Below are 23,179 nucleotides of genomic sequence, written 5' to 3'. Positions count from 1 at the left end.
CTTTCAGTAATTTTTGTTTTTAATTCTATTTTTTCAAATGAATAATTTTTGCATTTTTTGTATTCGATCATTTATTCTATTTCAAGTTATTTTTTTCCCTTTTTCCCTTTTTTGTGTCCATATATTTAGTTTTTGTTTTTTTGTTTTGTTTTTTAGTTTTTTTTGCATCTTTACTTTTTCTGATTAATTTAATATTTTCTGTATTCATTCACTTATCTTATTTTATTTTTATGTCAATTTTTTTAGAATTTATTTTTACATTTTTAAATTTATTTTGCTGCATTTATGTGCATCTGTTTTGTGCTTAATTTTTAAATTCTTCCTCGTGTTTATGCAACTTTTTTTTAAATTGGGCTACTAGCAAAACGAGGGGGCGGTATATGGGCTCTGATTGGGCTTTATGATTGTCAGTCAAATCCGGCCACGATGCCCTCTCTCTATTGGCTGTTGGTGCTGTCAGTCATCCGTGAGGCGGGAGCAGAGACATTCCTCCTTTGCTGATGGAAAAAAAGAGAAAGTTTCCAAGATGGCTGCGTCGCCCTGCCTGTCCGCTGGAAAACAATAGAAGCAGCGCAGAGGGACGGAATCAGCCCGTTCTACCGACGAACACGCTCTGAATCCCCGCATATCCCGACTCGGGCTCGTCCGGGAGGTGGATTGTCCGCGGCGGTGACTCGGGAGAAATATAATTAAAGTATAATGATTTATTTAAACGTTTGAGGCTAGCCAACCCTGCTAGCCGAGATAACGTTAGCCCGTCTATCCAAAACACAGCAGCTAGCGGCTAACGGCTAGCGGGAGGCGGAGGATCAGCTGTTTGCTACACAGATGCTGTAGGAAGAGCGGACGGCAACACTCTCACAGTAAGTGGATTTAAAATCCAAAATAAGCTTTAAATAATCGAAAAACCTTGTAATGCGTGGGGCTGTTGAACCAGGTTAAATAATTTGTTTATTAGCTGCCAAGTTTTAGTGACGCTAACAGCTAGCTCCTGCTCGCTAACCGAGCTAACTCATCGGACTGGAGCAAAATAAAGTTTGGGACAAGTTGTTAAACCGTTAGGACGCTCTTAGCGGAGCCGTTAACGCTGAAACGGGAGTCTAACCGGAGGCTGATGCCGCCGAACTCCTGAACGAACTCATTTTAAAGGCAGCTCGGGAGTTTTTTTAAATGAAAACTCGACGCTCCAACTTTGATTTAGAGTGGAGGAATGTGCTAACTTAACCCAAACACCAGCTAGTCTGATGGCGAAGCTGTTTCACTGAATGAAATGTAAATGTAGAATAAAATATTTAAAGGGTTCATATTAAAATCACCAGGCGTTGATTTAGTTAAATCAGCGGTTTGTGCCTTTGATTTGGGTTGAACTCAGGTTGATTGTGGCTCCAGTAGCTTTTCACAGCAACTTAAATGAGCTGGTTTACAGCAGATATCTGGCTTTAAGTGAATAAAATCAGGAGGCTGGATGGTTTTCACCCAAAAACCTTAATTTTCCTCTCCGGCAGTGAGTGCCGCTGTGACTGAAGGCCATTAGCAAGACAAAGGTCGCCTCCATGGAGCCAGCACAGGAGTCTTTGTAAAGGGCGAGGGGGGGTGAAAAAGAGCCAGATTCAGCATTTTATGGACGAAACCTGAGCCGGGAGTTTACTACAAGTCTTTATTGATGATGGCGGATTTTGTTACACCGCGACACAGCGCGGTGATGGAGCGGCTCCGCCGGAGGATCGAGCTCTTCCGGCAGCATCACAACAGCTGCGAGAGCCGCTACGAGAACGCGACGCTGGAACGGCTGGAGCTGGAGAGGCAGCAGACCTTCGCCCTGCACCAGCGCTGCCTGCAGGCCAAAGCCAAGCGGTCCAACAAGCACCGGCAGCCCCAGACCAGCGGCGACCAGGCCGGCCAGAGAGCGCCGGGCGGCGGAGGAGGAGGAGGCGGCGGCAGCGCGGAGCACGGAGAGAGCGGCGGGTCGGCGGCGGAGCAGAGCCGGACCAGCACGCTGATAGCGGTGAGTGGGACCAAAACACAGGCTGGATGGTAGAGCTGAAACACATGAAGAACAGGCTGGATGTTAGAGCTGAAACACATGAAGAACAGGCTGGATGTTAGAGCTGAAACACATGAAGAACAGGCTGGATGGTAGAGCTGAAACACATGAACACAGGCTGGATGTTAGAGCTGAAACACATGAAGAACAGGCTGGATGGTAGAGCTGAAACACATGAGGAACAGGCTGGATGTTAGAGCTGAAACACATGAAGAACAGGCTGGATGTTAGAGCTGAAACACATGAGGAACAGGCTGGATGTTAGAGCTGAAACACATGAAGAACAGGCTGGATGTTAGAGCTGAAACACATGAAGAACAGGCTGGATGTTAGAGCTGAAACACATGAGGAACAGGCTGGATGTTAGAGCTGAAGCACATGAAGAACAGGCTGGATGTTAGAGCTGAAACACATGAAGAACAGGCTGGATGTTAGAGCTGAAACACATGAAGAACAGGCTGGATGTTAGAGCTGAAACACATGAGGAACAGGCTGGATGTTAGATCTCAAACACATGAACACAGGCTGCTGTAACAGGGATAAACCAACAGCAGTGACAACTGGAGGGACTCAGAGTAAATAAGATGCTTGACATGTTGGCGCCAGCTCACTTTAGTATGTTTTGGACAGGTAGTGGCAGTAAAACAAAATAATCCAGAGTCTGTTAAAGAGCTAATGATGGTTTATTTATTCAATTTTAGTATGAGATATGTAGCAGGAGGGGCTCCTAAACATGCAGATTTAATCCAGTAACATCCTGAATGTTCAACTGGGAGCAAACTGCTTCTCAAAAGTCTTATTTTTCTTTTAGTTTCTTAGCAATGCATCATATTTATTTCTTATTGCTGTTCTATCAGGGACTGCATTTATTCCAGCGTTATGTTTTTTTCTGAGTAATAACTGGCACAATAATTACACTTAACCGCCATGTTTATTTTTATGGCGAAGCCTTCAACCAAAGCTGTGAACACTCACCCTGACAGAAATTATCTACCTGTTAATGTTAATTTTGGGCTAATTAGAAACTGATAATGATGCTGATCTAGTCTCTAATTAGTTCATCATCATCAGCGGCTCAGTTTCAGCCTGTTAAACCTGCGTTCAGCCGCCTCCTGCTCCTTTCCATCACCCTCACTGTGTTTTACTGCAGCCAGAATCACCGTAAAGTTGTTTTATTTACATTCACAGTCGAACAGGTTTGGAAGTATTGATTTAATCATCGATCACAAACATTACTAATTGCCCAGAAGTCATTCTCAAGCTTCTGCGCCGCTCATAGCATCCTTCTTTAGTACTGATCTCAGCTAAATCCAGATAAATGGTGATCCTGCACTTAGGATGTGAGCAGAGCAGCCTGGATGTGGTTTAGTTCATTGTTTTGGAAAAGCTCAGTTTACGTGGAACTCACTGAAACACCAGGAAGCATTTCAGATGAAGCGGCGCTGGAGGCTGTTTTGGTTGGAGGTACAGGCAGTAATGTGGACTCTGTCAGCTGTTTAGTGTCTGGGTGGTTTCAGCTCACATCTGACCTGAACAGCCGGCGTGGGTCATAAATCAGAGCCGATCGCACTCATCGATCACTACTGATCGGTGAGCTCCTCGTTCAGCGGAAGTTCTTCTGACAGATTTGTACTGTGGCTTTGCTGTCGGGTCACGTGACCTCCGTGTTTTCCTTCACTCTGACTGTGGTTGCTTCAACAAACACTGGTTCAAACCCTTCATGCTGCTAAAGTGTCCTTGAGCAAGACACCAAATCCCAGCCTCAGACTTCTGACCTGCTCTGTCTTTTTATTTTAGTCTTTTAAAGCAGAAACAAATATTTAACGAGCACATCAGCTGATTTACAATAAATGAATCAACGCATTTTTTCAGATTTTCTTTGGGTTTGTCGCGACTCTTCAGACTAAAACTGCGCTGTTGTCCTTGTTCTGACATTTTACAGACGCAACAATTAGTCAGCTGAAACAACACATAGATTAAACCTCAACAAACTTTATTAGAAATGACATCTGCACAATGCAGCTGCTTACAATAACTCAGTCATAGTTGTTAATATTTTCCTGTTCATAGGATCATTTTTAAATGTGGGGTTCAGCTCATGAGTCAAATATTATATGGTGAAAACTCATCTAAAGGGTTTATCTCATGTTTGAAGTATAAATAAACTGGTGTTGCTGTTTTTGTTACACTTTAAGTATAAAGTCTCAAACGTACCAATGTTTGAACTTGTGTTCAGTTGATTTGATGTTGCAGCATCATAGGTTCTTTAAAGCGTCTTAATGTTTAGAGACGATTTAGGATTTACTCAACGTCCTTCTGGTTTCTGTGGACGAGTTCTTATGGGTCTTTAAGATGTTCAGGAATTCTAAGCTCAAATTTAAAATGTTCTGATGGCTGCTGAGATGGTTCTAAGGATCCTTCGATACTTCAGAGGTGATTGACGAGGTTCATTGAGGGGTTCTGGTGTCCATGGTGATGTTCTTTGATGTCTGTAAAATATTCAAGCATTCATTCAGGATTTTCAGCTGTTCTTCAAACAGTTCTGATAACTACTGAGGAGGTTCTAAGGATGTTTATAGATATTTAGAACTGATATAGGAGGAGTTCTAGTGTCTCTTCATAAGAGTTTGGGGTCATTCAAAGGAATCTAATGGACTTTTAAGAGGTTCTGATGGTCACTGAGGAGTTTCTTTTAGATGTAAGGAAATGACTGATGGCTGATTTTAGTTACTGAGGAACAGTGAGGGTTCCTTCAGGAGGTTCTAATAGTCACAGAGGAGTCTCCAGGGTTCCTTTGGGCAGCTTCCCTCATCATCGGTCTGGAAGAGCTGAGAGTGAACGGAGGCTTTGGTTCTTGGTGTTCTAAGTGAACAGCAGGCTGACAAACAGCGACTGGAGTCCTGAGAGGTGACTCAGTGTGAACAGAAACCCCCTCTGCCCCCTCACAGCTGACTCACCGCTCGTTTTGTTGGTTCTGAATACTAACGCTGTGAAGAAACGCCTCGTTCTCACTCCGCTCTGTGGTAGCAGGAGGAGGAAGAGGCGGGGCCACATCACAGCTGCTCCCAAATGATTGGCTGCTCCACTGATGTCATTAGTGATGTCACTGGGGGAAGGTGCAGATTGTGCTGTAAATATTCATTATTATTGTTGTATTTATTGATTTATTTTAGACGTGCTCCAAAACCATAGAGGCAAAATAAATCGCACAAAATGAAAAGAAACCCAAAAAAATTCATCTTAATAACTCCTACCTTCTACAACAACAAACGCAGTAAGATAATAAAAATATGTCAACCGTTAAATGCCATTAAGCTACAGATATTGTGAAATTAAGTATATTATGGCTGCTTTAAACAATTATGTTCATTGTTGATTATTTACTGGATTTATCTATTAGTAATATTGTTTGTAAAATGTCAAAATATTACGATCTTCTTGATATATAGTGACATAAAGTCATGTATGCTGGTCTAAATAGTGTATCTCACAGCCAGCAGTATATTGACTTTAGTCACTTTTACAAACACACCAGTGATTAATGTCCTGATAATTTACCTTTAACCCCCCAAAAAATGGTAAAGAAAAATGTTCCAGTGGTATAAAACGGTACGTCTTTTTAGCACTGATGCTGATTTTTAGTAACTATTGACACCAGGAGATGATATTTAGAGCTTATATACATTTGCTCTAAAAATGAAAAGAAAGGCAGCTGCATCAGAGCCAAAAGATTAATCAGAAAACCTTTTTTTTTTTTTTTTAAACAGAAATAATGAGACTAGTAAGCTGAAAACTTTGGATCTGGATGAGTTAACTTCTCGTCAAAAGCCCAAATGAATTATATTTAGTGTGATGTACATGCAATAATATATTATTGGGGACTTTCAGCTGTTGACTTTTGGGTGTGTAAATATACAGGTTTTTGACACTTTATGCCGCAGTTTATCATGTACACATTACAGATCACAGAGTGTCTACAAAAGAACAAAACATTCAGTCATCTGGGACTGAACCATGTAGTATTTTACCTCATAATCAAAACAACAAAAGTCAGATAAAACAAAGACCAAAAAAACAACAAAAACAAGCCAAAATATTACAAAAATGAAACAAAAAGTTACAAAGTAAAAAAAATTGACAAAAACGAGACAAAAAATTACACAAATGACCCAAACTAGACAAAAAATGACAGCAAAAGAAACAAAACAACAAAAAAAAGGCAAAACCCACAGGCGAGACAAAAAGGAAACACAAAACGACAAAAACTACAAACAAAACAACAAAAATTAGAAACAACCAACAAAAACATGAGACTAACGACAAAAGTCAGACAAAAAAATAACAAAAACAAGACAAAATATTCCAAAAATGAGACACTAAAAGTGAATTTTTTTCCCTCCAAATACAGAGAAACTACGTATTAAACTTGAATTCCATCTTAGTTCTTTTTAATCTGCTGCAGACAATACACAGAACAGAAAGTGATTCACAATCAGCACACAAAAGCAACAACTGGATATCAATGTAAAAAAAATCAATAACATGGATATTAGTGTAAAAAAGTACAACAAAGCCAGACATTAATGTAAAAAAGTGCCAAAACTTGAATATTGATGGAAAAAATGTCAATAACCTGGATATTAATGTAAAAAACTACCAAAAAAATGGATATTAATGTAAAAAAATCAATAACCAGGATATTAATGTAAAAAAACTACCAAAAAACTGGATATGAATATAAAAAAGTGCCATAAAACTGGATATTAATGTAAAAAAGTACCATAAAACTGCATATTAATATATAAAAGTGTCAATAACCTGGATATTAATGTAAAAAAGTGTCAATAGCTTGGATATTAATGTAAAAATGTACCATAAAACTGAATATAAATGTAAAACGTGCCAAAACACTGGATATTAATATAAAATAGTCCCACAAGGCTGGAAATTAATGTAAAAAAATTAACGTGAATAATAACATTCAGAAATTGTAATTTATCTGGATATTTAAGTAAGAAGCATCAGTAGCCTGGATTTTAATGTTATTTATTTATTTATCATGGTAATGTTATGATATTAACGTTAAAAAGACTGAATAATCTGCATATTAACTTTAAGAAGTGATTCACAATCAGCACATAAAAGCAGCAGTTAGACGAAACTTTTCATTTATCCTTATTTAGTCCTTTTAAAACAAACAGGAGAGATAAATTATCTGTGACTTTCATCTAATTAACAAATAATAGTCAAATTTACCAGAAAAAACCAACCACCTGTTATTATTGACTCTTAATGAAGGAAACACTTCACCTGACACCTTCATAGAGTCTAATTATTCTTTATCTAAAACAGAAAAGTCTGCATTTCTTTACTTTATTCACAAACAGAAGGGTTGATAGTGAGAATTCAGCGTCTGTTCCTGCTGATGTCGATGAGCCGTAACAACGCAGTAAACATTTTTAAAATTCCAGCACTGCAAAGTAAGAATTTCAGAGCTGAAAACATGCGCGGGGGCAGCAGTCAGACGACATAAACACACCAGATATTTTGCATTTTTGTGGCAGAGCGAGAGCCAGAAATTCCAGGATGAATCACCAGAATCGTCGTTTATCTGCCGGCCAGGCGTCACGATAAATATGCACACTTGTTAGCCATAACAAAGGCCGCCGGCGTCGCCGTGGATACTATTGGCGGAGGTGTTTAAACTGCTGCTTCTGTGTTAAGGAACAGTGTGAGATAAACGCAGAGGTCAAACTGTCCAGAGCTTCTGTCTGTTTGGATCAGAGCAGCTGTCTGCAGACTCAAATACCCATAATCCCACTGGTATACTAAGCCCCTCCCCCTTCCCCAAGCAGCTCTGTAACCATGGTGACGAGCAGACCTGTATTTCAGGTAGAAGGAGTTCAGTGAGTCACCGGTCTGCTTTTCCTCGGGGCAGATTCTCTCCGTCAGGTTGTGTTTCGTTTCCCTGAATCTCAGTCCAGTTCAGAATCCCAGTTTTCTGGAATAACGGATCTGCTCCGTAAAGACACAGTGAAGATAATTCTGGTTCCTTTTGCTCAGAGAAATTATGTTTTTGTTTCGTCTTTACACTGGTCAAAGATGTTTTTGTTTTGTCTTCTGCCCTTGTGGGAAAATGAAGGACAAAGTGCAGCTTTGTTGTGCTTTTTTACATTAATATCCATTTTTATGGTAATTTTTGCATTTATGTCCAGTTTTATGGTAATTTTTACATTGATATCCAGTTTTATGGTATATTTTTACATTGATATCCAGTTTTATGGTATATTTTTATGGTAATATCCAGTTTTGTGGTACTTTTTTACATTAATGTCCAGTTTTGTGATAGTTTTTTACATTAATATTCAGTTTTAAGGTAGTTTGCCACATTAATATCCAATTTTGTGATACTTTTTGACATTAATATCTTGATTATTAATGCTTTTGTGCATTAATCCGCAGTTTATTTAAGTGCGTTAATATCCAGGTTATTGACATTTTGGTGCATAAATATACAGGTTATTGACACATTTGGGCATTAATATTGTGGTTATTGATGCTTTTGTGCATTAATATCCACATTATTAACACATTTGTGCATTAATACGCAGTTTATTGACACTTAAGTGCATTAATATCCAAATTATTGACATTTTGGATCATTATTATCTACATTGACTTTCTGGTGCCTAAAGATCTGGATTATTGATGCTTTTTTTGCATTAACATCCTGATTATTGACACTTTGGAACGTTAATATCCAAAACCTGTCCTTTTAGTTCCCCTCTCTCTCACATTTATAGAAGCTAGAGCCAATAATTTGTGTTAAAAACCGTTTGAATAATGAATCAATGAACAGCTGAGATTTAAAGACTAACTGACTAATGAGGAAGTGTTTTGGTTGCTCATGCTGTGTTTTGGTTCAGAAACTACTGATGAAAGTTTGATTTGAGAAACCAAGGCGCTCACATGAGAGGGAAGGTGAGGGAGTAACAGAAACTAAAAGTCATTTGAATAAGCGCTGGTTTGTGTGATTTTTTTTCCTCTGACTCTGAGAATATGAAGCCAACAAACATCTGCACTCCCACGCAGGTGTTTTTATCTGTGCTGACAGGAGCAGAGGTTTTCCTAGACAGGAGGATGAAACCACGTCGAGAAAAACACACTAAAGTGACACTAAACTAAACCCTGAGACCCCTCGGTGTGAATCTGAGGAGTCACATGATTACAGCGTGAGGAAATAAAGTGCATCTGTAGCAGAATGGGGCAGGACTTCAGAGCTGCCGTCCAAATGTTTGGATGCTGGGCTCAGGCTCATCAGGAAATTCTCAGCATTTTTTGGACAAGACGTCGCCTTTCTCCCTCTGCTCAATGAGGCGCAAGCTTTGATTGTCTCCCTTTGTTTTCTGTCTGATTTCATCACATGAATGTAAAATCAGTAACCTGGATGTTAATCTAAAAAACTGTTAGCAGGGTGTTAATAGAGCAAAGTATCAAAGACATGGATATTTACATGGAAAAAAAGTGTCAATAAATGTAAAGAAGTACCATGTAACTGGATATTAATGTAAGAAATTACCATATAACTGGATATTAATGTAAAAAATGTCAATAACTTGGATATTAATATAAAAAAGGTGTCAATAACCTGGACATTAATGTAAAAAAGTACCACAAAACTGGATATTAATATTAAAAAGTGTCAATAACCTGGATATTAATGTTCCAAAGTGTCAATAACCCAGATATTAACATAAAAAGCATCAATAACCTGGATAATCATGTTAAAAAGTACACCAAAACTGGATATTAATGTTAAAAAGTGTCAATAACCTGGACATTAATTTTCAAAAGCGTAAATGACCTGATTATTAACATTTTAAAAGTGTTAAAAAACAAAAAACTAAACCTTGATTATAATGTAAGAATATGTTGAGAACCTGGATCTTATAGAAAGTATCAGTAACCTGGATACTAACAGAAAAAGTCTTCAGACTGGACCGATCAGACTAACCTGAGTTCATACTTGGGGACATATTTGAGCAGCTAACCTGATAAATATAATCATCAGCCACACAGACACCGCATCTGTTTGCTCTGCTGGCTTCACCTGGCTGCTGCTGCTCCTCCAGCTGCAGGTGTGGACAGTTTCCTGGACGGTTTCCTGGCAGCTAAACCGTGTGAGGATCAGCTGATGTGCTGCAGGAAGCTCTCAGATCCGGCGCTGGAGCTGCCTCAGAGTGGACACATCGATCTGCTGACTGCTCTGAGGAAGCTCTTTGTTGTCAGCGTTATGCAAGCCTGCCTGCAGCCGATTCTATTAACAGCAGCAACAGCTGTCTGACCTGCAGCTCTGCTGCAGCGCCCCCTGCAGCTGCAACGCTGCACTGACAGATGGAGCTTATGTCACAGGTCAACAGCTGGCTTTGTTCCACAGCTCTTAGTCCATTCATGATGACATCTCTAAGTTAAGATGTGAACTAAAGTTGGTGCAGGTTTGCTTTTTTCTCAGTTTTTTAAATCATACAACACTGTTGGTCAGAAAAAAAATAAGAGGCCCTGATAAGTTGTTATGAGCCTGGACTAAATATTATTGTAAAACACATCAATAACCTGGATATTTATCTTAACAAGCATCAATAACCTGGATATTAATCTAAAAAAGTATCAATTACGTAGATATTTATCTAAAAAAGCATCAATAACCTGGATTTTATTGATCTGAAGCATCAATAACCTGGATATTATTGGTCTGAAATATCAAGAACTTTGATAAAATTTGTCTGAAGTATCAATAACCCATCTGTCATTCATTCTCTGGTTGTGTTTGTGTCCAGCTGCAGGAGACGGTGAAGAGGAAGCTTGAGAGCGCCGGTTCTCCGCTGGGCAGAGATCAGGTCAACGGTTACAGCGACGGCTTCCCCCCCAACAAGAAGACCTGCCTGGACAACGGCACCACCAACGGCTCCCCGCTGGACTCCAAACTGGGCATCACCGACTCGCTCAGCTCCAACGGGACCCACGGGCCGGCGGGGGAGACGGCGGATGTCGGCGGGGAGCCGGGGTCGGACTTCCATCGAAAGGAGATGAAGCAGGAGCCGGACGACATCCTGCCCATCATGCCTCCGTCAGGCGGCGGCAACAACAGCCTGTTCCCTGACCTGAACCTGAATGAGCAGGAGTGGACGGAGCTGATGGAGGAGCTGAACTGCTCCGTGGCCTACGAGGACATCCAGGACATCCTCAACGACGGCTTCGAGGACCGCAAAGACCCGCTGGAGCTGGCGCCCACTTCTGGTGGAGGAGCGTCGGTGGGAGGAGCATCAGGTGGAGCAGCAGGAGGAGGCCAGTCGTCGGGGCTCCTCCCTCCAGATCTGGTCAGCGTGAAGGCCGAGTTCTCTCCGGCCTCGGCCGTCTTCGAGCAGGACTCTCGGACCGGCTCCCCCCACGTCAGGTCCACCTCCTCCGGACCACCTCCTCACCCCACCAGCTCCCCTGTTGCCTCCTCCTCTGCCTCCTCTCCGGCCCTGCCCCCCTCCCAGCCGGCTCCTGCCCCCAGGCAGCTGCAGCCTCCTCCCAACCACCTCCTCCCTCCGGGGCCCCCGGGGCCCAAAGACCTGTCCCCCGCCCAGCAGCTCCAGCAGCTGGCCGCCCAGCAGCAGCGAGCCCAGCACCTCCACGGCCAGATCCACAAGCAGCCGCAGCCAGGGGCCAAGTTCCACAGCCAGGCGCCCCATGCCCACCCCTCGCCGTGGCCCCAGTTGGCCAACACCTCTCAGAGCTCACTAGGGCCCAGCTTTGGTATGGACAAGCCCACAAGCCCCTCCCTGTACCCGCAGGACTTCAACACCAACCCCCAGAAGCCGCTGCTGATGCCCGGTCAGCCCAACAAGGGCTCTCCCAAGGCGGGGGCTGGCAGCTACATGCAGGGGCCCTCCGGACACCCCAACATGCTGGGTCACCTGACGTCGGGGCCGCCCCTCAGCCACCCGCCGGCCGCTGGAGCTCAGGCTCCGACCGCAATGCTGAACTACAACAACACCAAACCTCTGTCGCACTTTGAGGCGGGGCCCGGCCCGCCGCGGCCCACCAACGCCCAGAACCAGAACAAGGCGGCCCTGCTGACGCTGCTCCGACAGCAGCAGCAGATCAAACAGAAGAACAGCATGAACTTCCGGCAGCACATACCGCACTCACAGGTAAGAAGCTCTGAAACCACCTCCAACACGCCTCAGTCTGACCAGCAGCAGAAACAGCAGCTGCTCAGATTCTCTTCAGGGCAGATTAAACGTTTTAGCATCTAGTGGTTAAAAAACTAAAACGGTAAACTTAGCTGAGCAAACTGGTAAACAGCAGGATAAATACAAGCTGTCTGCTAGTTTGACTTTCTGACATTTTCATCTCATCTGTGTAATTCTTCTGAATGTGAACCTGCAGCTGATCAGTTAGAAGGAAAACGTCTCACTCTGCTGGAGCTTTTTCCATAAATACAGACATTTTCATAGAGCTACAATGAAAATTTACCCAGAATGCACTTTTTACATTTTTCTCTGGTGAGTTATCACAAAACAGCAGCACATCCAGAGTACCAGTGATGGTTTCTAGGACTCTAAACTGTTCACACTAGGATACATCCCATAATACTGATGCTCACAGTTGGTTATAGAGAAATTGAACAGAAACCAGGTTTAGTATTCAGACTACGACACCTGGACGGATGTAAAACTGATCCGATCGTTATTTTGTTTTGTTTTTGATGTTTTGGGACATTTTGTGTCTCATTTTTGTCCTTTTAGTGACGTTTTGATTGTTTTACGTGTCTTTGTGAAAGTTTTGTCTCTGTGACATGCAGCTCCGATACAGCCCATAATATTGATGCTCAAAGGTGGTTATAGAGAAAATTAACAAAAACAGATTTAGTGTTTAGACTGTGACACCTGGATGGATGTAAAACTGATCTAGTGTCAGTTTTTGTCAGAATTCAGGTGTGTTTTTCCTCCTACATGTCATGGTTCTTTCTGCTGGACTGATGAAGTTCTGAGGCTCAGAAATGATGAAAAAAGTCCATTAACAAGTGATGAATCTGGATCCACCTCTATGGACTTGAAGGAAAATATTCAAGTCCTGTAAACTCTGATCATTAATAAAGTTGCTGGAGATGAAGAACCAGATGGTTCTTTGTGTTAATTTTACATCTTTCAGTGGAGATTTTGAGTCTTTCCGTATTATATTCACCTATTTTTGTGGTGATTTGGGGACATTTTGTCATAGTTAGAACCATATTTGTGGTCATTTTGTCTCTTTTTGGGCTGATTTTGTGTCTGTTTGTGGTACGTTTTACCTTTTATTTTTGGTCATTTTGCATCTTTTTGTGGAAATTTTGTGTGTCTTTGTGACTTACCTCTTTTTGTGGTGATTTTGGGTCTTTTGTGCTGATTTGATTTCTTTTTGTGGTGATTTTCCTGCTTTTTTAGTTATTTTAGTGGCAGTTTTTACCTGAACTCAGATGTGTTTTTCCTCCTAAAATGTCATGTGTCTATCTGGACCCACCTCTATGGACTTCAAGGACCTGGAACTCTGGAAATATTCACAGTATGAAGGTAGAACTCTGAACGTTAATAACGTTACTGGAGATGAAGAACCAGATGGTTCTGAGGAGGTTCAGGGAGGACGTTTCTTCAGATTTGGTTCCTTTTTATCTGGAATAATCCATTTGTCAAACATAAACAAGAACAAATTTTCCTCTCTTGTATTACAACCAAGACAATGGTTTTACAGACCTGAAGAAGCTAAAACTTTGCATGGCTTCAACAACCATAATACAGTTTTTGTAGATTCTGAGAGTCAGATGGTTCAGATGTGGCTGATTTAAGGTGGAATGACTCCTGGCTAACGTAAAGATAAGATAAGACGCTGAAGCACTGGGCAGCTGTGTCTTATCACAACAAGTTCCAGGGACTTTTTCAGGGTCAAAGCTCCTCGTCAGAGCGTCAGGTGGGAGGGTCTGATTGATTTTTTTTTTCCCTGGAGTGACTCTAATAACAGACTAGAATACATTAGGGTTCATAAACAGGTAAACGTGCAGCTCCAGGGCGAGTGTCGCTGGTCGTACTGGTGTCCGTCCAGCAGCAACGAGGCCTTTTGTTCCACCGGGCCCCTCGTTTTAACGTCCAGCCTCAGAGTGAGCGTCTGGGTCAAGCAGCTGGTTGCTCAGGCTCTCTGAGGGGGGTGGAGGAGGCCGTGACAAAGCAGCCTTTCATATTCCCTCTCTGGATTTAAATATAGCCGCCGCCACTGCTGCTGCCGCCTGTGTTTTTCCTCTGGGCAGACGGGACACCATGTTCCTGCTGCACTTCACACTTTATTATCACAACCCTTAATCCGTTTACTCAAACTTTACTTTCTGTCCCTCGATGGTGGCATCAGACAGCCCGACGTGGATCCAGAACGACTGTTAAACCCTTTTCCTGCAGAGACACAATCAGGACAAACTTTTAGTCACACAGACAACAAATAAATAATCCAAATATTGACCCAAACTTTTCTTTTTAGTGGCTGTAATAAACTCTGCAGCCTCTGGAGGACACTAACAGTCTAAATAGACTGTCCTGCTCCTGCTGTTTTAAATCACTTTTATAGAAACTGAATGATTAATTTGCTTTAACTTCACATGTTACATATACATTTTTTTTTTACACAACATTTTTTTAAAAAGCAGCATCTGTAGCTGTGGAATATGGTACATGTCCTAGAAAACCTGAAATTCCCAGAACTTTCCAGGTCTGTGAAACCATTGTGTTGGTTTGTAATGTGAGAGACAAACATTTGTTCTTGTTTATGTTTGACAAATGGATCATTCCAGATAAAACGAACCAAATCTGAACAAAATCCCCGCGACTTCTTCATCTGCAGTAACTTTATCAATGACAGTGTTTCCTCTAGGATTTTTTCCCAGCAGCGGTGCTGCTCTGCTCCGTTTCCAGTTTCAGAATATCGTGTATATTTAAGGAGATTTCCACAGAGATGAATCTGCATTATGTTCCTTTACAAATTACCTCCAAATTCTCCTGTTAAAACGTTAAATCCACCGTCGTTTTTGTGGCTAACAGGACCAGAACTCGTACCCGGCTCCTCCTCACGGCCCCGGCCCTGCCAGCGCCATGACGTCAGCACCCGGGAACAACGGCATGTCGGCCCAGCCGGGGGCCAACGCCATGGCGGGTAACCAGGCGTACCTGAACAGCCAGGTGGTGGCAGCGGCTCTGAAACAGCAGCAGCAGCAGATCCTGGAGCAGCAGAAGCAGCAGTACATGCAGAGGCAGCAACTCATGGCTGAACAGGTATGACTCACCTGGTGCTCTTCACCTCCTCTCTCTGGAAACTCAGTGACTCTGGGCTGTTGGTTGAACATATTAACACATTTAAAGACTTCCTTCTGGACTATGAGAGGCTGAAATGAGGATCTCCAGTCCACACACTCAGAATCAACTTTAATGGCCGTCTACGTACACAGCATAGAAGGAATTTGGATTTGGCTGTTGTTTTCACTCTAGGAATAAAGAAAGAGAAAAATAAAATAACTAGAAAGAAGAGGAGACAAAAATTAAAATAAGTAATAATAGTAATAAAAATATCAGTGTCCCATTCCAGACACTAGAGGGCGCTGTTGGCTCATAGAGCTAAAACCACACCTCAAATAGAGCTGCAGTGATCAATGTTTCTGCTGTTTAATTAATGAATTAACTAACTAATTAATCAGCCACTAGTTTGATGATTGGTTAGTCAGTTCAGATTCTTAGATTCTCTGGTTTATCTCCTCCTCTGAACTGTAAATCTTTGTCGTCTTGAACATTGGGAAACTTTAGCACAAATAGAGAACCACAGACAGATGCAGAATATCTTCAAAGCCATGAACCAGGCTTAAATACATCCAGAATGAACTCAAATAGATGAAAGATGACTGTAAAAGAGGCGGAAATGGAGCACAGTGTGATGAAAATCCACTGCAGAGAGGCTCAACAATGTCCAAGCTGACTAGCAGGAGACACAAAAGGTTTACTGGAAAACTGATCAATTGTCAACATTAAATTTGCCACTACTTTGATAATCAATTGAAGAATTGATGTGTTTTTTAAGCAGTCTAAATTCTGTGATTGCAGCTTCTTAAATGAAAATATTTTGTGGTTTCTTTCCTCCTATTAGACAGTAAACTGAATATCTTTGGATGAAACAAGACATTTGTCATCTTTGGGATACACTGATCGACGTTTTTCACTGTTTTCTAACATTTCTAACAAATCAGTTCATGTAGAAATTGCTCAGAAATGTCCTCAAAAAGGTTAATTTTATGTCCTAACATTGTAACGAAGCTGTGAAACCTTGTCGTTAAATGTTCAGTTATTAAACCCGTGGTAAAGATTCTGTTTCTAATGAAGAATCTGGCGTCTCTTTCAGGAGAAGCAGCGACAGCAGGACCAGCAGCTGCAGCGACACCTGACCCGACCTCCCCCTCAGTACCAGGACCAGCCGGGACCGCCGGCCAATCAGAACCCGTTCCCTCAGCAGCCAGTCAACCAGTTTACAGGTGCAGGAAGTGATCTCACACAGCACAAACAGCTCGCCATTTATTTGTTACTTACTGATGATCAGAAATCACGACACGGTAGAATGTGTCCATTTAATATAGATGAACCCACAAACACAATGACCTCACACTGAACACAGGTGTGTGTTCTGCATGTGGACGTTATGTACGGATACCGAATCACAATGGGACTCAGAAACACACCCGCAATTTAACCCTCCTGCTGTCTTCATTTACGGCCACCAAAAAATATTGTTTCTTTGTCTGAAAAAAAAAACAAAAATTCAGCAAAAAAATTCCCCAAATTTCTGAAAATTTGCAAAACCTTCAGGAAGAAAATTCCAATAATTCCTTAAAAGTTTCCCTGAAAAGTTTTATTTTAAAAAACAAATTTGGCAAGAAAATTCTTGTAAATATTTTCAAAAAATTAGTAAAAATCTTCCAAAAAATCCTAAAAATATCTAAACTGATTCCATATATATCAGTAAAACTTCTAATATTTTCTTCAGAACATTCACATAAAAATCAACCAAAATCCAGCGAATTTCGCTGGATTTTGGTTGATTTTTATGTGAATGTTCTGAAGAAACATTTTTAACATTTCTTTTTTTCCACCAAAAAATGCTCAAAGATTTCCTAAAAATGTTGAAAATGTGGACATCAGAAGTTTCACTGTGAAAATGTTTTTTTTCCCACATTTTCAAACTTTATAACGGGTCAATTTTGACCTGCAGGACGACACGAGGGTTAATTAGTTGTTCCGTGAATCATTTCCGACGGATAAGTCCTGATAAGTCTTCAGCAGTGGATTTGTAGTAGAATCACAATCATGTGATGTAGTGTTCACTTGTTGTCATGGTTACCGTGATGCCGTGCCACTATCTGGCAATGATACAGAAATCTTTAACAAATCCGTGGATCCAGACTTTAAGCCGCATCACTGCCAGAATCTAATCACTTGGTCTTTGTGTCGTTTCTGACCTTCACTGAAAATTTCATCCAAATCTGTTGGTCCGTTTTTGAATAATGTTGCTTAAAAGTTTCAGAATGGAGACGATTCACTGATAAATGGCCTTTATAGACCTGCAGTTCAGGAAGACGTCTGGCAGGAGGAATTTATGTAAAAAACAAATCACCTGATCTGTGTGGTCGAACTGCAGCATTACAATAACTCCACTGTGTTCTCTTCGCTAACATTCAAATATGTTAAATATGATTTTTGAACACAACTGAAGGAACATTTTCTGCTTTTTGTGCTGCAGAATGATGCAAAAACTGACAACTTAGTTTATTTTATTCATGGTGACACATAAAGTAATTTAAAATGTTGTAAATTGTGTTTAGTGTTATTAAAGTAATGAGAATTTATCCGAAAACTATTTAAATTCAGTCCTAACGTGAACCAACAAACGCAAGTGGAAAATAAAAATACCAACATTTACAGCTTACAGGTTTTAAGGATTCAGATTTTTCGTTTCTTTATGCTGCAACAAAAATCTAGATTTTCACACACGGAAAATATTAAACATCACATTTAAAACAGCTTTCCAAAAGAGAAATTAGACACTCCAAGTTCACCGAACAAGTTTAATTACTAAGCTTAATACCTGACATGTTATACAAATTTACCTGACTGGTTTAAATATTAAAGTTCAGACCCGACTAACCCTTATTTAGATGCTACGGTTTAGAGCTTACTGTATTCTGCATTGTGGAAATCCGACCCTAGTTTATGAGTGGAGCAGAAATAAAGTTTTGTTCTACAGAAGGAAGAGTTTAATCAGTTTCATCTGCTGATGGATATTATGATGGATATTGTGGATATTGTGGCTGCTGCCGTGACGTTCAGGACAAACATTCTCTCGGCCGATGTGTAAATGATGCTCACCGCTGATTTGAATGGAAAATGAAGGGAACTGTAGCATCAGGACAGAGAGGAAGTAACTGAACTGTCAGCAGCTCAAACCTCATCGAGCTCTAAAATAGTCGTTTACTGCGTCTCTAACGGCAGCGTTTATATTTTGCCCTTTTCTTCCAAAAACATACGTACATAACAAAAACATACAGTGGTGGAAAAAAAGTGTTTGGACACCTTTAAAATTTTACACAATCTCAAATATTATCATGAAATGTTTGTGGAAAAATCTTTTTCGTGTTTCAGAAGGTGGACTGCATTAGACAGACACAAACAAATACAAAAGATATTATTTTTGTTTATTGTTGACAAGAAAAACTACCAAAACTAAATTCTACCAAACTGACCCAATACTCTAAATTTCTTATTTTTATGGAACCAATCAATTTTAAGTTTTCCATGTTTTTTTTAGGATTTGTTTAGTATTATGGCTGTGACTGAAATTACACTTGAAGACCTGAGAGTGATTCTTAATGCAAATACATGCAAATGTTTGAGGTGTCCCAAAACGTTTCTCCATCACTGTATATAATAATAATTACTCTGTAGTGATTATTTAAATGTTCATTATTTGTCTAACAGCTGCTTGTTTCTTCACAGCATCCTCTCAGCCAATGAGCAGCATCGGCTCCATGGGAGGCCCCGCCCCCAGCTCCCGTATGTTCCCTCAGAACCAGAGCATGCTGGGTATGAACATGGGTCAGGCTGGAGGGCCGGCGGGAGGCGTGGCTCCGCCCCCAGCCGCCAGCCAGGCTGACATCAGTCTTTCTTCCTGTGGTGGTGGAGGGGGCGGGGCCGGCTACAGCAGCATGAACCTGCACCCCGCCCACCCGGCTCACCCGCCTCAGCAGGCCGCCCTGCAGCGCCAGCCCCTGGGCGCCATGAGCGCCTCCTACAGGCAGAACCTCCTGCAGCAGCAGCACCTGAAGGCGCAGCCCAACGCCGCCATGTTGAAGCAGCAGCAGCAGCTGGCCGCCGCCGCCCGCATGCCGGGCGCCATGCAGGGCAGCATGGGAGGCGGCCTCTCTGGGTCGATGCCCGGCGGGATGACGGGCGGTCAGAACGCCGCCTGGCAGCAGCAGCTCGCCAACCAGCCGCCCTCCAGTAACGCAGGCCTGCCCCCCAACGCCTTCAGCAGCCCCCCCAGCGCCTTCCACATGCAGCAGCAGCAGCGCATGGCCAAGATGCCGCCGGGCTCCGCCCCTTTTGGCTCCAACCCTGCTGGACGTCCAATGGGAGGTCTGAACGCCGGGCAGCAGATGATGCAGACAAACATGGCTGCCGCCCAGCAGAGGGCGCCACCTAACCCCCAGAGCCTGGGCCAGCCGATGGCCAATCAGCAGCAGGCTCAGCAGCAGCAGGCCAATCAGAACCAGGCCGTCCTCTCTGACTTGGCGGCGTTCGGACAGCCGCAGGGCAACAGTCGCCAGGGACTACAGTGTAACCAAGGATACCAGGTGAGCAGGACTGCTGGTCAGCAGCAGCAGCAGGTGTCGTTCGGATACAACGTGGCGTCGGGAAGCTTCGCCGCCGAGAGCGAGCTGGTGGACTCGCTTCTGAAGGGCCAGAGCACGCAGGAGTGGATGGCCGACCTGGACGAGCTGCTAGCCAGCCACCCCTAGAACACCTGGAGCACCTGGACCTGCAGCCGTTAGCGTTAGCCGCCTAGCTGAGGCCTCGTTCTCCGTCTCTCTGCTCTCCAACTGTGGACGACGTGTTTGTGATCCGACTGAAGCTCGGTCCGGTCGGTAGAACACGTCGACCCACAGCGTGTGGACCCGCCGCCAGATCACTGTAACCAAGAAACAGGAAGGAGGGTCATCAGAGAACAGCCAATCAGCAGCCAGGGCTCAGAGGTCAGTCAGCTCAGTGGATCAGCTGCTTTAGAGTAAACTAAGGTGTCGGCTGACCCACAGCTGAGCAGAACCAGACTCAGAACCAGAACCACACTCTTGGTAGAACCAAAGTCTCCATGAAACCTGCAGAAACCAGTAGAAACCCTCCAATACGGCAGCGATCGATCGATTTACATCTTTACTGATCAAGTATGAAATAATTGTTATCTGTGACAAAGAAATGATGGTGAACGTTAAAAATACGATAAAATAAGCAGCCAATAATGTTTTATTTTGGTTTTAAAGGATTAAATCACAATATTTAATTTCAGCTGGAGGTGAAAGTTCTACAGATTGTTTCCTGTCGTCCAGATTAGTTTTCATTCTCTACAACTGACTGGCAGATGGATGAAATATCAAATATTCTCTGCAGTTTCTGCTAATTTAATCAAACCCTAACAGAAATTGATTGAAACCAAACCTCTGTAAATCTGCTGAGAAATTATTTAAAATCAGTGTTTGGAACTACAGGTCGTTACAGGATGTTGGTTAATATTGGATAATTCAGCTGCTTTTAAAGGCCGTCAGCTGTGATATCATAACTTAAATCTACTTCTGTTATTACTTTAGGTTTTACTTTTTTCACCGTAGCAACAGAACAGATTGAAGATGTTCCTCCTTTAAAGTTGATCTCACTTCATTGAGTTACCAAACCATGTTAAACTGGTTTCTGACTGGTTTCTGACTGGTTTCTACCAGGAGTGTAAACCTGTTGGGCTGCAGACTGACTGTACATGGAGATTAGTAGTGTGTATGTATATAAATATATATAAATATTCTATCACACACTGCAGCGTTTATGGATTGAGTGGCACTAAGACTACTACTGAACCTATGGCTCAGTGCTGAACCACTGTACCTGCCCCCACAGCGCCACCTAGAGGCCGTCAGCTTGAAGGAAACCGACACGAGTCATTTTAAAGGACCGCTCTGTGTTTTTGTACGTCTTTTACTGCAAGTTTTAAGCTGGAATTTGATTTAAAAAAAAAAAAAAAAGACTCCAAACTTGATCCCATCTCTATATTTACTGTTATTGCCTCATTACGACTCCAGCCAGCTGATTTTCATACTGTAGAGAAATACATGCAGAGAAGTGCTGCTGGATATTAAAATATCTGAAACACTTCAGCTGGTTGTGTTCAGGAAAATGATCTGCAGTCGTGAGGAGTGATTCTCCAGCAGCTCGGAGTTAAATTCATGAGAAATATCGCTCTGCTGGTGGCTGTCGGTGTCTTTAATGAGACGTTTCTCCTCTTTTGTCTGAAGGAAACGCTGCACAAATGTTAGATCTGCTTTAAACTCAACACTTAGATTCACTCTTTAGTCCGTTCAGAATCATCCTGTCACTGTAAAACCTACAGAAACAGAGAAGTGGTCCTTTAAAATGAGATGAAACAAGCACATTGACCAGCTCCGCTCTGCCCTCTCAACACCTTTTAGACCCTCGGAGTTAAACATCACTGAAAACTTTCTGCTGCAGTTTCAATCTGCAGCGTCTCTTCTGTTCAAAATCTGTTAAAATCTGAACAAGAACACGACGGCTGCTGCTGTGATGAGTCTTATTTCAGTCTTATTAAAAACGATATGTTTCGCATGTCGACATTTTTCACCGTTTTCTGACCTTTTAGAGACTCAACAGAAGATAACTGACAGTAAAAATAGAAGCTAGCTGCAGCTCTAACAGCAAAATGTTTCTTTAATCTTCAAATTAAGAATTTTATTCTCAGTAACAAGTGAAAATTAATGGTCCCGGTTTGCCTTGATAACGAGTGTAGAGTTTAATATTTACTGTTTAAAACCCTCCAACTGATGCTTCAGTCCAGAAAATTATCAACAGATGTGAGAAAAATCATCAACCGCAGCTCTGGTTGGTTTAGAGATAAAGAAATGAAACTTCAGAGCTTCTGTCAGACTGTTACTGAAGTTAAATGTCTCCTGGAGTTTCCAACAAACACGTTAAAGACTTAAAGCTGCTCTGATCAGTTTAGACCAAACTAATCGATTGTTCTATGAAATAATCAGCAATCTACAGTGAAAATAATCGTTAGCAGCAGCTCCACCACCTCCGAAGAAACAAGAAAATTAACTTTAAACTTTTCATTTTTTAAATTAATGAACATTAAAATCTTAGCATCAGATGTTCTGTCGGACTTTTCCTCAATTTAAAACGTCTCCTGGAGTTTCTAACAAACACATTAAAGACTTAAAGCTGCTCTGATGAGTTTAAATCTGGACGCTGTTTACGTTGAGTCCACACGGTTCTCACTACATTCGTCTCCGTAGACCAGCGACGATTCATTGTTCTCGTTCCTCTGTCTGACGGCCGTCGTCCCGTTTAAGGCGGACCAGCGAGCGGTCGTCCTATCTACTGTACTGTTGTTGACTTGTTCAAGGATTTGTGTTTTTTTGCAGACTCGTTGTGTATTTTATTTGTACCGTTCTGATAAACGCTGGTTTGGGGCTGGTTTCGTGTTTCCGTCGCTCCGATCCTCCGGTCGAGTCTTGGGTTTCCGGACCTTTCTGGGTTGAACTGTTGTGAAGGGGCTCTGTGTAAATGTCTATAAATATATTTTTTTGTATGTAAGCCTTTCCTAATGACCTGGAGAAGATAGAAGTTATTTTTATATATTGCAGCGGAGTTTTTGTAAGTATTTTATACTTTTGATATGGTTCTCTGTAAAACAAGAGTATTATGTAAATATAGTTCTTTAGAAACAACTTGGTTTCTGTGTGTTTGTGTC

The 23,179-nt window shown here is 42.0% G+C and overlaps 1 protein-coding gene across 3 annotated transcripts; it reads left to right on the top strand.

Moving 5' to 3' along the window:
- The first annotated feature begins 507 nt into the window (after window positions 1–507).
- Window positions 508–23,156, top strand: maml1 (mastermind-like transcriptional coactivator 1). 3 transcript variants are annotated; one of them, XM_023289905.3, is made up of 6 exons: window positions 508–863; window positions 1,696–2,005; window positions 10,882–12,243; window positions 15,154–15,384; window positions 16,499–16,628; window positions 19,144–23,156. In XM_023289905.3, exons 2-6 carry the CDS (start codon window positions 1,703–1,705, stop codon window positions 20,163–20,165), a joined length of 3,048 nt encoding a protein of 1,015 aa, XP_023145673.2. In that variant the 5' UTR covers window positions 508–863; window positions 1,696–1,702; the 3' UTR covers window positions 20,166–23,156. The 3 variants fall into 3 exon arrangements, with proteins under 3 accessions (XP_023145673.2, XP_023145672.2, XP_023145671.2); XM_023289904.3 differs by having other exon boundaries at window positions 1,506–2,005; window positions 10,888–12,243; XM_023289903.3 differs by having other exon boundaries at window positions 1,506–2,005.
- Window positions 23,157–23,179: the final 23 nt, after the last annotated feature.

This window comes from Amphiprion ocellaris, chromosome 13, assembly GCF_022539595.1.
Source record: "Amphiprion ocellaris isolate individual 3 ecotype Okinawa chromosome 13, ASM2253959v1, whole genome shotgun sequence".
NCBI classification, from domain to species: Eukaryota; Metazoa; Chordata; class Actinopteri; family Pomacentridae; genus Amphiprion; species Amphiprion ocellaris.
Note: the sequence above shows the minus strand (reverse complement) of the source record. Positions and strands in the feature narration are given on the sequence as shown.